The sequence below is a fragment of the Eucalyptus grandis genome, chromosome 7 (genome assembly GCF_016545825.1).
Source record: "Eucalyptus grandis isolate ANBG69807.140 chromosome 7, ASM1654582v1, whole genome shotgun sequence".
NCBI lineage: Eukaryota > Viridiplantae > Streptophyta > Magnoliopsida > Myrtales > Myrtaceae > Eucalyptus > Eucalyptus grandis.
The window spans coordinates 37,143,889-37,153,951 of NC_052618.1; the positions used below are offsets into that span (position 1 = coordinate 37,143,889).

Below are 10,063 nucleotides of genomic sequence, written 5' to 3' on the forward strand. Positions count from 1 at the left end.
AAGAATTTGATCCTGTCTCTGCCAAATATAACAAAGTTGCAGTTTATTCTCCATCAGGAAAAAAAAAAGAATCTTTAATTTAGAATTTTTGCATACAAAATTATATTATTGCTAACATGAAGGGCTATAAATTCGCATCAAAGTTGCTGTTGCGGATTGGCCGAATTACTACTCTCAAGCTTTGCATGTACTTCCCTTGCTTATTCTTTGATAAAAACCGTATGATTTACTATTATAGTTCTCTGAGAGCGATATGCGTAATAATAATAAAAGTGCTTCGTGGAGAGGCAATTTCCATCTGTAAATGTAGTCAAGGCCATGTCCACCACCATTACAAATCTACTTTGTATTTCTCTTAAATTCCATTTGTTTTCAAGAAAATGAATGATTTAAAAGACATTTTCCTAAAACGATCACTTGTATTATTTGCAAAAAAGAAAAAGAAGAGTAAACGAAAAATATTTTCATGTCCACAAAAATATTTAAACATAAATCACTATTGATAATAAATATATTCTTCATTGACAAATTATTTCAAACAACACCAATAATTAATTTTATTAAAATATTTTTCAATTCAATTATTTTTCATAAAACAGATGCAGTCTTATTTTCTTTGACTTTCTATTGAAAGAACATACTTGTTTTGTATTGCATTCCTTGTGTTCAAACACTATTTCATCACATGCATGTAGTTTTGCACTTCTACTCAAAAAGGGAAAATGACACATATAGTCATTGAACTAGATTGAATGTTTATCAAAATTTCCAAAATCACATTGAACGAATTAGATATTCAAAACCACATTGCTCATTGGGTTAAAATTCAAGGACCACATTAAATAAATTAAAAGTTCATGGACCAAATTGCATATTTGAGTTAAATTTAGGGATCATCTGTTTAATTATCCCATAATGTTTCAAATTTTCCTTTAGCAACCAATTCACCCTTTTGTTGTTGTGCTCAGTCCATTTCAACATTTGCGTAAATCTTTTTTTTTTTTTAAAGTAAAGTCCATTTTCAAATGAACATGCCGAGCGGCTTAATATAAATAAAAACAGTTATTTCAAAAACAAAGACCAATATAATTATTTATTCTGAAAAAGTAGAAGACTTTTGTTCTTCATAAAGAAAAGGTTATTCTAGTTATCTCTAATTTTAGACTAAAAGAAGGAAACCTTAGTGCCAAAAAGCCTATTCTATTTGAATGTCCACGTTTGCTTCTCTTGCTTTGTTCAAAACAATTCAAATTCTTGTGGCGGTTCTAAGTTCTAACAATGACAACCATATCTCGCCAAGTACAAGTGTAATGAAATGTTGAATCTTGAAGGACATGATTAAATAGAAACGTGCCGAGACTAGATTTGGATATGGACTAGAAGTTGTGTTTTTTTTAATGACAAAAAATTTGGGCTAAAATTGGGATTCAAGCTAAAATTGATGTTTTTTTGTGCGAAAAAGAACTTTTGTGCCAAAATAGAGATTTGACCTAAATTGGTATTTTTTTATAAGAGAAAAAATATGGGTCGAAACTGGGATCCAAGTTAAAGTTAGACAATTATAAAAGAGTTTGGCCAATAAAGGGAAAGGTTAAAGTGCCCTATGACAACCCATTAACAGGACTAAAAAGGGAATTCATATTAAGAATAACATTAAGCATAGTTTACTACAGGATAATATCATTATTTTGTAATAAATTCGATCTTTCAGTTGTCAATTTCTTGTATATACCCAATAGGTACGTAAATAAAATAGTATTAACAAATGTCTCATATTTCTTACTATCAATCTAAATTAATAGAATAAAGGACTGTTTTTTTTTTTTTTTTTTTTTGAGTTAAGTTCGAGAAAGTTTGCATATCAAATTTACTTTGAAAAATTATTACAAAAAAATACCAAAAGAAAGAATTAGAATAAAACTTCACAAATAGCTCGAAATCTGATTTTTTTTACTAGAGATCTCACAACTGTAACGAAAATGAAATGCAATAGGAGAATTATATAAATAGTCATTCACTCATGAGCAACACAATGACTCTTTGATTAAAATTTCTTTTAACTCTTAATTAATTGGAAACTAACCTCTTTTCCCAATTGGGAGAGAGAAATGAAATTAGATTAACAAAATTAAAACAAAAATATAAAATTGGGCGAGGGAAAGATAAAAAATAAAAATAAAAAGATCATTGAGGTATCCATAAATATCCAAAACTGGCAAGAGCAGTCCCTCCCCTCTCCCCAGCTTGTCTCTCTCTCTCTCTCTCTCTCTCTCTTCTCTTTCTGTGTCCGAAGATAATCTCTTGAAAAATTCGGAGTAAAAGAAGGCTGTCCTGTCTGAAGGTGGGTTTGACTCGGGTGGAGAATGAGCGCGTCGAGGTTCATAAAGTGCGTCACGGTCGGCGACGGTGCGGTTGGCAAGACTTGCATGCTCATCTCCTACACCAGCAACACCTTCCCTACCGTAAGCAAAAATTCACTCAACACTCGAGCTTTTTCAACTTCTTTTCTTCTACCCTTTAATCGCATTATTGGTTTTATCCTTGCTTGCAGTAATTGGACTTAATCTTCTTGTGGGTTCGATCGGTGTGATTTGGTGGTTGCATTTCTGTGAATTTTTCTTTATTCTGGTGCTGAGGAAGGGGGGGGGGGTGAAGTGGTTCGAATTTTGGGTTTGCAAGAGGGATTTGATATTGATAATTTGTTGGGACTCTTTAGGTTTTGATTTTAGTGGTGAGTGTTTGTTTCTTGGCCTCAATCTCTACTGGTTCTGGGTGACGAAATGAGAAGAAAGAAAGCGGCATTGGATTTTGATGATGTAGTTCTAGGTTCATGGTAAGCTGTGTGCGTTGGGGGAGTTTGCTGCTTTCGTTACGTATAAATTTTGTTTTCGAGATTATGCTTGTCATGTCTCTGTGTTTTTGGACTAAATTTTGCAAGTAACATGGTTGCTCTGGCCATAGCTAATGGGTTCATTGTGGGTTCATTTTTCACACAAAGCCTCATGTGGAGATATTGCTATTCTTTCTCTCAAATGGTAATCGCTCTTGAGTCTTACCATTTGTAGTGCGGACGATGAAATCGGATTTGATTTGAGAAATCTTTTGATGAAGACATGAGGATTTCTGCAAAACTTATCAGTGTTTGGCTCTTGATGAGTTTGTTTTTGAGTGAAATTTGAAATACTCTCACTAATTGTCCACTTTGCTAAGTGATATTGGTGTCCTTTCTTCTCTGTAGTGGGAGGTGTTATTTGACGTATGCCGGTGCTTTGAAGGAATCTGACATTGTATTGTGGATCAGTTAGATTATTTGCTAAAGGATTGTTTACTGTTGGAGAAAGATCAATCTATTCATCCCACACAAATTACTAGTGTCTTAATGAACCAAGTTATTATATTGTAAGATGCCTTTGTATTTTGAAGGTAAACTATGTCTCTGCCGTGGACAATTGGATGAGTTATGTTGTAGCACTTACTATGGAGTTTATGCATTGCTTTGTGGCATGTATCGAGGGAGTTTTTTCCTAGCTAGGGCATGCATTACACTTGATGAACTGAATGCTGGACGATGTGCTCCAAACTATGTTCGGTTATGAATTTATCATTTTATCATATCTGTGGTGATTATTGATCTGCATCTTGTTGAATTTAAGAGCTATCTTTTGATTCTCATGTTTTTTACTCTGGAGCAGGATTATGTGCCAACTGTATTTGACAATTTTAGTGCAAACGTGGTTGTCGACGGAAGCACCGTTAATCTGGGTTTGTGGGACACTGCTGGTTGGTCCTCAATCTCTGATGCTGAAATTTCCTTCACTATGTTTGGCTGAGCTCCATTCTTCCTTTTCTTACTGGGATGCCAATTTCCAATGCCGCAGGCCAGGAAGATTACAATAGGTTGAGACCTTTAAGTTACCGTGGAGCAGATGTCTTCCTGCTGGCGTTCTCTCTCACAAGCAAGGCTAGCTATGAGAATGTTGCCAAAAAGGTAAGTCTTGCCCATCTTAAGTTCTTTTCTTGACTTTTGTATTCTCTCTTTGCCTGCATGATGAGACAACATGCGTTGATCTTATGTTTTTTCCCTTCAATGTTCAGTGGATTCCTGAGTTGCGGCATTATGCACCCGGTGTCCCGGTTATTCTTGTTGGGACGAAGCTTGGTTAGAGTCTATGGCTTTCCCTTCATTTTCCTATTACTTAGTAAAGATACCATACCCTTGTCAGTAGTATAATATGAGTTAATTCAATTGTTGGCATCTATCTCAATGACATACCATACATTTTTTTGAGATTGTAGTTTTGCTTGTCCATTAGATGTATGTCATCATTGTATGGCATTATCTATTCTCACCTGGTTTGTGACATGATATTGATCTTAAAATGAGTATGGCCTGCATGTCTTTGGTGGACCACTCAGCAGTTCAACTGGTTAAATAGGGGTGAATTGGACCTGGTCCGGTTTTCTTAGAATCGGTTTTGGCCCCGTGAACCAAGTTAAATATGTAGTTGATACCATCTGTTGGCTTCATTTCTGTACAAAAAGAATTTAGTTGCTGGTGATGAGTCTTGAATAAGCAACCTCAAGGATCAAAGGGGTGCTCCCTAGTCATCCAATCTGGGCAGCAACGATGTGCATATTTCTTTTTTCCTCTTCTATTGAAATTTATGAGATATTTCTGAACTTGTGTTTCAAGAGTGCATTCTTTTAAACACATAACTATTTAATCTAATTAGTCACTTTAATTGGACCAAAAAGCTCAACTGGTAGTCAGTTGAACTGCAGACCAACACTTGCTTGGTTCTTAAACCATTTGGGTTTCAAAACAATTCTCTCTCTCTCTCTCTTTCTCTCTCTCTCTCTCTCTCTCTCACACACACACACACACACACACACACACACACACACACAGAGCCATGACGGTCTACACGCTAAAGTCAATTTAGACTTGGGAATTCTACCTTGCTTATAATTGAAAATTCGTGAATTTCTCTTATATACTTGAAGTGGTGCAAAAGTTTTTCAGGTTAAGTTTCCCTTATGATCCTATAGTTTCCCTTATGATCCTATTCCTTACATATAGCATGGTACTAATGAATGTGTTTGAGTATGACACGATGATACTGATTAACAGTGGCAACTAAAGCAAATAACTTATATCATTTAATGGTAAAGAGGGGATGTACGGAGCAGAAAATCGGAACAGTTGTCACAAGAAAATATTGCAGTCCTGGGACTTCAAAATATTTATAGCACTGAACCAAATATATGGTTTCTTACCAGCAAAAAACCTTTTATCTTCAAAATAAGAAATTAAAACAGGTATGGTATCAGTTATAGCAGGTCTTTTTATGTTGCTGCATTAACTTCTGAAGTTATGTTGAAATTAAGTACAATTGCTTGTGTTTCCATACGTTGTGGATATTCTGTATTTAAAGGTATATCTTTTGAATCAATTCTCTAGCTTGCTACTTCTTTATATCTTTTGTTACCATTTAGTTTGGTATTTCATTAAAGATAATTTGTTTCAATTTTTAATTTGATTTAGAGTGTGGCTTTTTATACTTTGATTTTAGTTGCTCTTGCAACCCCTTCCTTTTTTTTTTTTGCTTCTTTTCACCCAAATATATACCAACAATGCTCCCAGTTTAGAGTCACCTTGTTTGGTAAACTCAGGGACTGTATCCTGTCCAACTAATCTCTTGGTTAGCGCATGGATTCATGCGAATCCTAGGGTAGTAATTGAACTCATAGTGTCTGCATTGAGTGTGATTATGGTTAGTGCATGGGTTCATGTGAGATCACTCATCTGAATAACCTGATTGCTGGTCTCTGTTTGTTGTTGAAAAAAAGGTTAACTTGTAAAGTGGTTCATCATCCATGTGAACCTTCCTGCACAATACTTGTGTGGATAATTGGGAAGCAACGATACTTGTTGCGTGATCTTGTTTGCCTTATATGAGATGGTACCGGATATTCACTAATCAGCACTGATATTCCCTGCAAAATGAAACTGCAGTCTCCTTTATGATAACCCAAGCAACCTCTTTTTGTTCATTTGCGTGACATATAGTATTTCTTACAGATCTACGAGATGATAAGCATTTCTTCTTAGACCACCCAGGCACTGTCCCCATTACCACAGCTCAGGTACCATCTATGCTCCCTTCAGATATAATAATTTATAGGCTGTTATCGACACCTTTAGACTTATTTTCAAATGATATTCACTGAAACATTTAAATTCTTTCTAATTTGCAGGGGGAGGAACTAAAGAAACTGATAGGGGCTGCTGCTTACATAGAATGCAGTTCAAAAACGCAGCAGGTCCGTATCATCCAATTCTATTTACATTTGAAATTATTTACATGTTGGATTGAATGATCTGTCATTTCCTTAAAGTTTGATAATTTGGGATCGCAGAATGTGAAAGTTGTGTTTGATGCTGCCATTAAGGTGGTCCTGCAGCCACCTAAACAGAAGCGAAGGAAGAAGAGGAAGGCTCAAAAGGCATGCTCTATCTTATGAGCACGTGGAAAGGAGAGCAAGAAGAAAGAAATTCTTTGTGGTATGGAGAAGTAGTTAATTACCGCAAAACAAGGAGTAAACGAGTGATGTTAAGAGTCTTAACTGACAACCTAGGGAGATTGCAACAGAGCATTGCAGTTCTGCTTGCTGCACCTCGCCTGTGGTCTACTATCATTATGAAGGGCTTATTTAGATGTGGATAACTGGCAGAAAATTTCTTAAAAGCTCTAGATTGTATCGTTTTTCCTTTTGGTTGAAAAAGTCGAATTGTTTACTACTAGTATGCATTGTGCATGTGTTTTTCTTGGTAACTGCTACTGGTGGGCATGTTGATGTAGTTGTAGTCTTGTAGACATGGCCCTCTGATTCTCTCTCTCTCTCTCTCTCTCTCTCTCTAACATCAGGACCATCCTTCGCATGCCTTGGACCTTTCCTGTCCCATGCAGTTGATTCGCCAATTCCGAAAATCTTAAAACCTAACTTGCCGGATGAGACATGCTATGGTTTCTGAAAGTATGGCATCTAAATAAGGTGTTTGAATTCCATTAGAGGAAGAGGCACACGGAATTGCGAGGCCATTAAGTGCCAAGAGAATGTATTGTGAATGGGACAGATGTAAAGGCGCACGATGTGAGGTCTATTTTTGAGATGTCAGAATCAGTACCGTCCCTTTTAATCTTCAGCGACAGATCAGCCTAGTCCCAAGATTCTCAACAGCTTACCACAAATTGCCCTTTCCTTGAGGATCAAGGGATTGAGTCTCGAGCCCTCCCCATAGAGATGGCTTGCACAATCAATTTGTGACAATTGGTGGGTTGTGCATTAGAAGGTATCTAACGAACCAAATCTTGCATTTCTCAATGGAATCAAGGGATATTTTACTAGTTGGGGCATTTCCTCCTCCTTTCTTTGTTCCTTTCTTGCTTTGTCAGGAGCTATCCTATCTGTTTCCCTTCTTTGCTTCTTTTCACTTAAAAAAACAGAGGTCCAAATTCCCTCAACCGTGTGTAAAATAGAGATGCACTATCGAAACATGATCTTAATTGGCGGGATAATCCTCCTGATGAAACCCGCTATTTTATTGGGGTGATGACCAGATCCGATAATCAATTCTCCGTAATAGCTAGGCACTCTCTCTCCCTGTTCCTGTACATGCACGCTCGTGTGTATGTCGGCATGGCATCATTACGAGATTGCACTCTCAATTGGCAATAAAATTAGTCCTGATTGTATTGCTGATGAACTTGGCCATGTCTATCATGTTCCTCAAATTTTAAATGAATTATTCCTGCCCCCATTTTCTTTTCCGCAAGAATTGATTCTTTCCCCACTCATCTTCTTTTCGAAAGGAATCATTCAGCCAATCCCTGACATTTGCTTCCCCTCTTCTTCCTCACCACGAACTTAAATTCCTCCATTATATACACCAACCCCTTCCCATTTGGCTCTGCATACTGCATAGAGGTACACATTATTGACTTATCACAACCTGTTCCCCTTCAGTGCACATCTTCTTCACCTTGTAGCATATTTTGCTTCAATGGCATCCAAAAGAATTCTGAAGGAGCTCAAGGACTTGCAAAGAGACCCCCCATCTTCTTGCAGTGCAGGTACAGGAACATTCAGGGACTTGATTGCAATGGGGTCTATGCTCAAAACAATATCTTATTGCTCCCCACAAAAATAAAATAAAAAATTATACAATTGCTTGAGTTGTGTATTTCAGGTCCTGTGGGTGAGGACATGTTTCATTGGCAAGCAACAATAATTGGCCCAAACGATAGTCCTTTTGCTGGTGGAGTCTTCCTTGTGACCATCCATTTCCCACCTGACTATCCTTTCAAGCCTCCAAAGGTGCCAAGATTAGGCCAATTCTTCTTTTCTTGGGTAATTTTTTCAATTCAAACCCAAGAATTTTTTGAATCAACTCGGGGGAAAACTTTGCAGGTTGCTTTCAAGACCAAGGTGTTCCACCCAAATATCAACAGCAATGGGAATATATGCTTGGACATCCTTAAGGAGCAGTGGAGTCCTGCCCTTACAATCTCCAAGGTATATCCAATATACAGCTGAAGAAGTTGTCCAACTCTCACTGATTCCCTGTTAATCCTTAACAAGATACAAGTGATTCATACAGGTACTGTTATCCATATGCTCGTTGCTCACGGATCCAAACCCCGATGATCCGCTCGTTCCGGAGATCGCCCACATGTGCAAGGCTGATAAAGTTAAGTACGACTCGACGGCTCGCAGTTGGACCCATAAGTATGCGATGGGTTGAAGTAGATTTACAAGTGCAAGATTTAAACTAAGACCCCATCATGTTCATTATACTACGACACATTCAATTCATCGCCACCCTCCATCCGAAGAACATATGTTGTCAAGAACTCCAAGCTTGTTGTCTGAGGTTGTGTTAATTGTAATTTGCGAATCTCTGAAATAAAATTTGGCGTGGAGGCTGTTTCGATTCTTGAACACATCCTCTCCTCTCTCTGCATGCGCTGTTTTACATTACATGTTCAGCAGATACTAATCACTTTCTGGAGATATGATTATGATCATCTCAGTGAGATTCATCAATAACATTGTTGGCTCCATCAGAAAGTCTCCATCAACAACTAGATGGAGGAAGAATTTAATTTGAATCGCTTATGTTACAGTATTGAAATAACAAAACACAACAAACTAAATTTTTAGAACGGTTTGTTGTAATCCAACAAATATTACAAATATCATAGCTACAAGCGTTTAGTTCAATTTTTTTTCAAATTTCAAGTCACCTTTCCTATTTAGGCCAAAAGCTTTTACCATAGAGGGTTTAACGGGTTGAGATTTTACAAATTTTATAAATTATCACGATGTTGGAAGAGTAAATTGAAGTTTTCTTTGGATTGATGAAGTTTGACATATATAAAATTAGGAAATACGCACATGTTGGCCGCGTGCGCAAGAGAAAAGGGCAAAATTGAATTCCAACGCAAATTATTTTAATATCTCGAGCATATTCAATGTCCATTCCGAGAATAGGAAGGATTTATGTGTTAAAATACATCAACTAAAAATAGAACAATAGAATTTGTGATGAGGGTAAAACCAAAAAAAATGCTTTTATCTAATTTCATTTTTTTTTTCGGTGGTTTCTTTTCAAATGCCTCGGACTTGAAAATTAAATTGAGGTAATGGGTGGACACCAACTCTTTCGCTTCATGCAAACTTAATTTTCTTGACATCATCTTAAAAAAAAAAAAAAATTGAGGTAATGGGCGAAACGCTATTTAAAAAAGAAAAAAAAAGGCGACTCTCTCTGTTGGTTAAAAAGATCAAAATGTCCTAAATGATAATTGGCAATTAAGTTAGCTCGGAAATGTTGAAAATAAGATCAAAGATCTTAGAGTCAATTCAAATTGTGATTGATTCTAGTTGATACTAATTAGTACAGTAAATAGAAAATAGTGATTCATGTATATTATTTTTCTTATTTTATTCTTTCATTCTTACATTATAAATTGGTCAATGTACTTGTCTACAAAATAAA

General features: G+C 36.4%; 2 protein-coding genes across 2 annotated transcripts; both read left to right on the top strand.

Annotated features, from left to right (window-relative positions):
- The first annotated feature begins 2,226 nt into the window (after positions 1-2,226).
- LOC104453429 (rac-like GTP-binding protein 5) lies at positions 2,227-6,891 on the top strand. Its single transcript, XM_010067977.3, has 7 exons — positions 2,227-2,462; positions 3,693-3,780; positions 3,879-3,988; positions 4,096-4,159; positions 6,083-6,147; positions 6,259-6,324; positions 6,421-6,891. The coding sequence occupies exons 1-7, from the start codon at positions 2,364-2,366 to the stop codon at positions 6,523-6,525; spliced, it is 597 nt and encodes a 198-aa protein (XP_010066279.2). The 5' UTR covers positions 2,227-2,363; the 3' UTR covers positions 6,526-6,891.
- Positions 6,892-7,959: 1,068 nt separating this feature from the next.
- LOC104453430 (ubiquitin-conjugating enzyme E2 5B) lies at positions 7,960-9,005 on the top strand. Its single transcript, XM_010067980.3, has 4 exons — positions 7,960-8,135; positions 8,252-8,379; positions 8,473-8,577; positions 8,663-9,005. Exons 1-4 carry the CDS (start codon positions 8,066-8,068, stop codon positions 8,804-8,806), a joined length of 447 nt encoding a protein of 148 aa, XP_010066282.1. The 5' UTR covers positions 7,960-8,065; the 3' UTR covers positions 8,807-9,005.
- Positions 9,006-10,063: the final 1,058 nt, after the last annotated feature.

What these genes read in the sequence shown, in the direction of transcription:
- LOC104453430 (XM_010067980.3), top strand. Translation starts at nt 8,066, where the DNA reads ATGGCATCCAAAAGAATTCTGAAGGAGCTCAAGGACTTGCAAAGAGAC. An exon ending in CCCATCTTCTTGCAGTGCAG is followed by an intron (nt 8,136 to 8,251) that starts GTACAGGAACAT and finishes TGTGTATTTCAG; the next exon opens with GTCCTGTGGGTGAGGACATG. An exon ending in CTGCCCTTACAATCTCCAAG is followed by an intron (nt 8,578 to 8,662) that starts GTATATCCAATA and finishes TGATTCATACAG; the next exon opens with GTACTGTTATCCATATGCTC.
- LOC104453429 (XM_010067977.3), top strand. Translation starts at nt 2,364, where the DNA reads ATGAGCGCGTCGAGGTTCATAAAGTGCGTCACGGTCGGCGACGGTGCG. An exon ending in GGGTTTGTGGGACACTGCTG is followed by an intron (nt 3,781 to 3,878) that starts GTTGGTCCTCAA and finishes CCAATGCCGCAG; the next exon opens with GCCAGGAAGATTACAATAGG. An exon ending in GCAGTTCAAAAACGCAGCAG is followed by an intron (nt 6,325 to 6,420) that starts GTCCGTATCATC and finishes TTGGGATCGCAG; the next exon opens with AATGTGAAAGTTGTGTTTGA.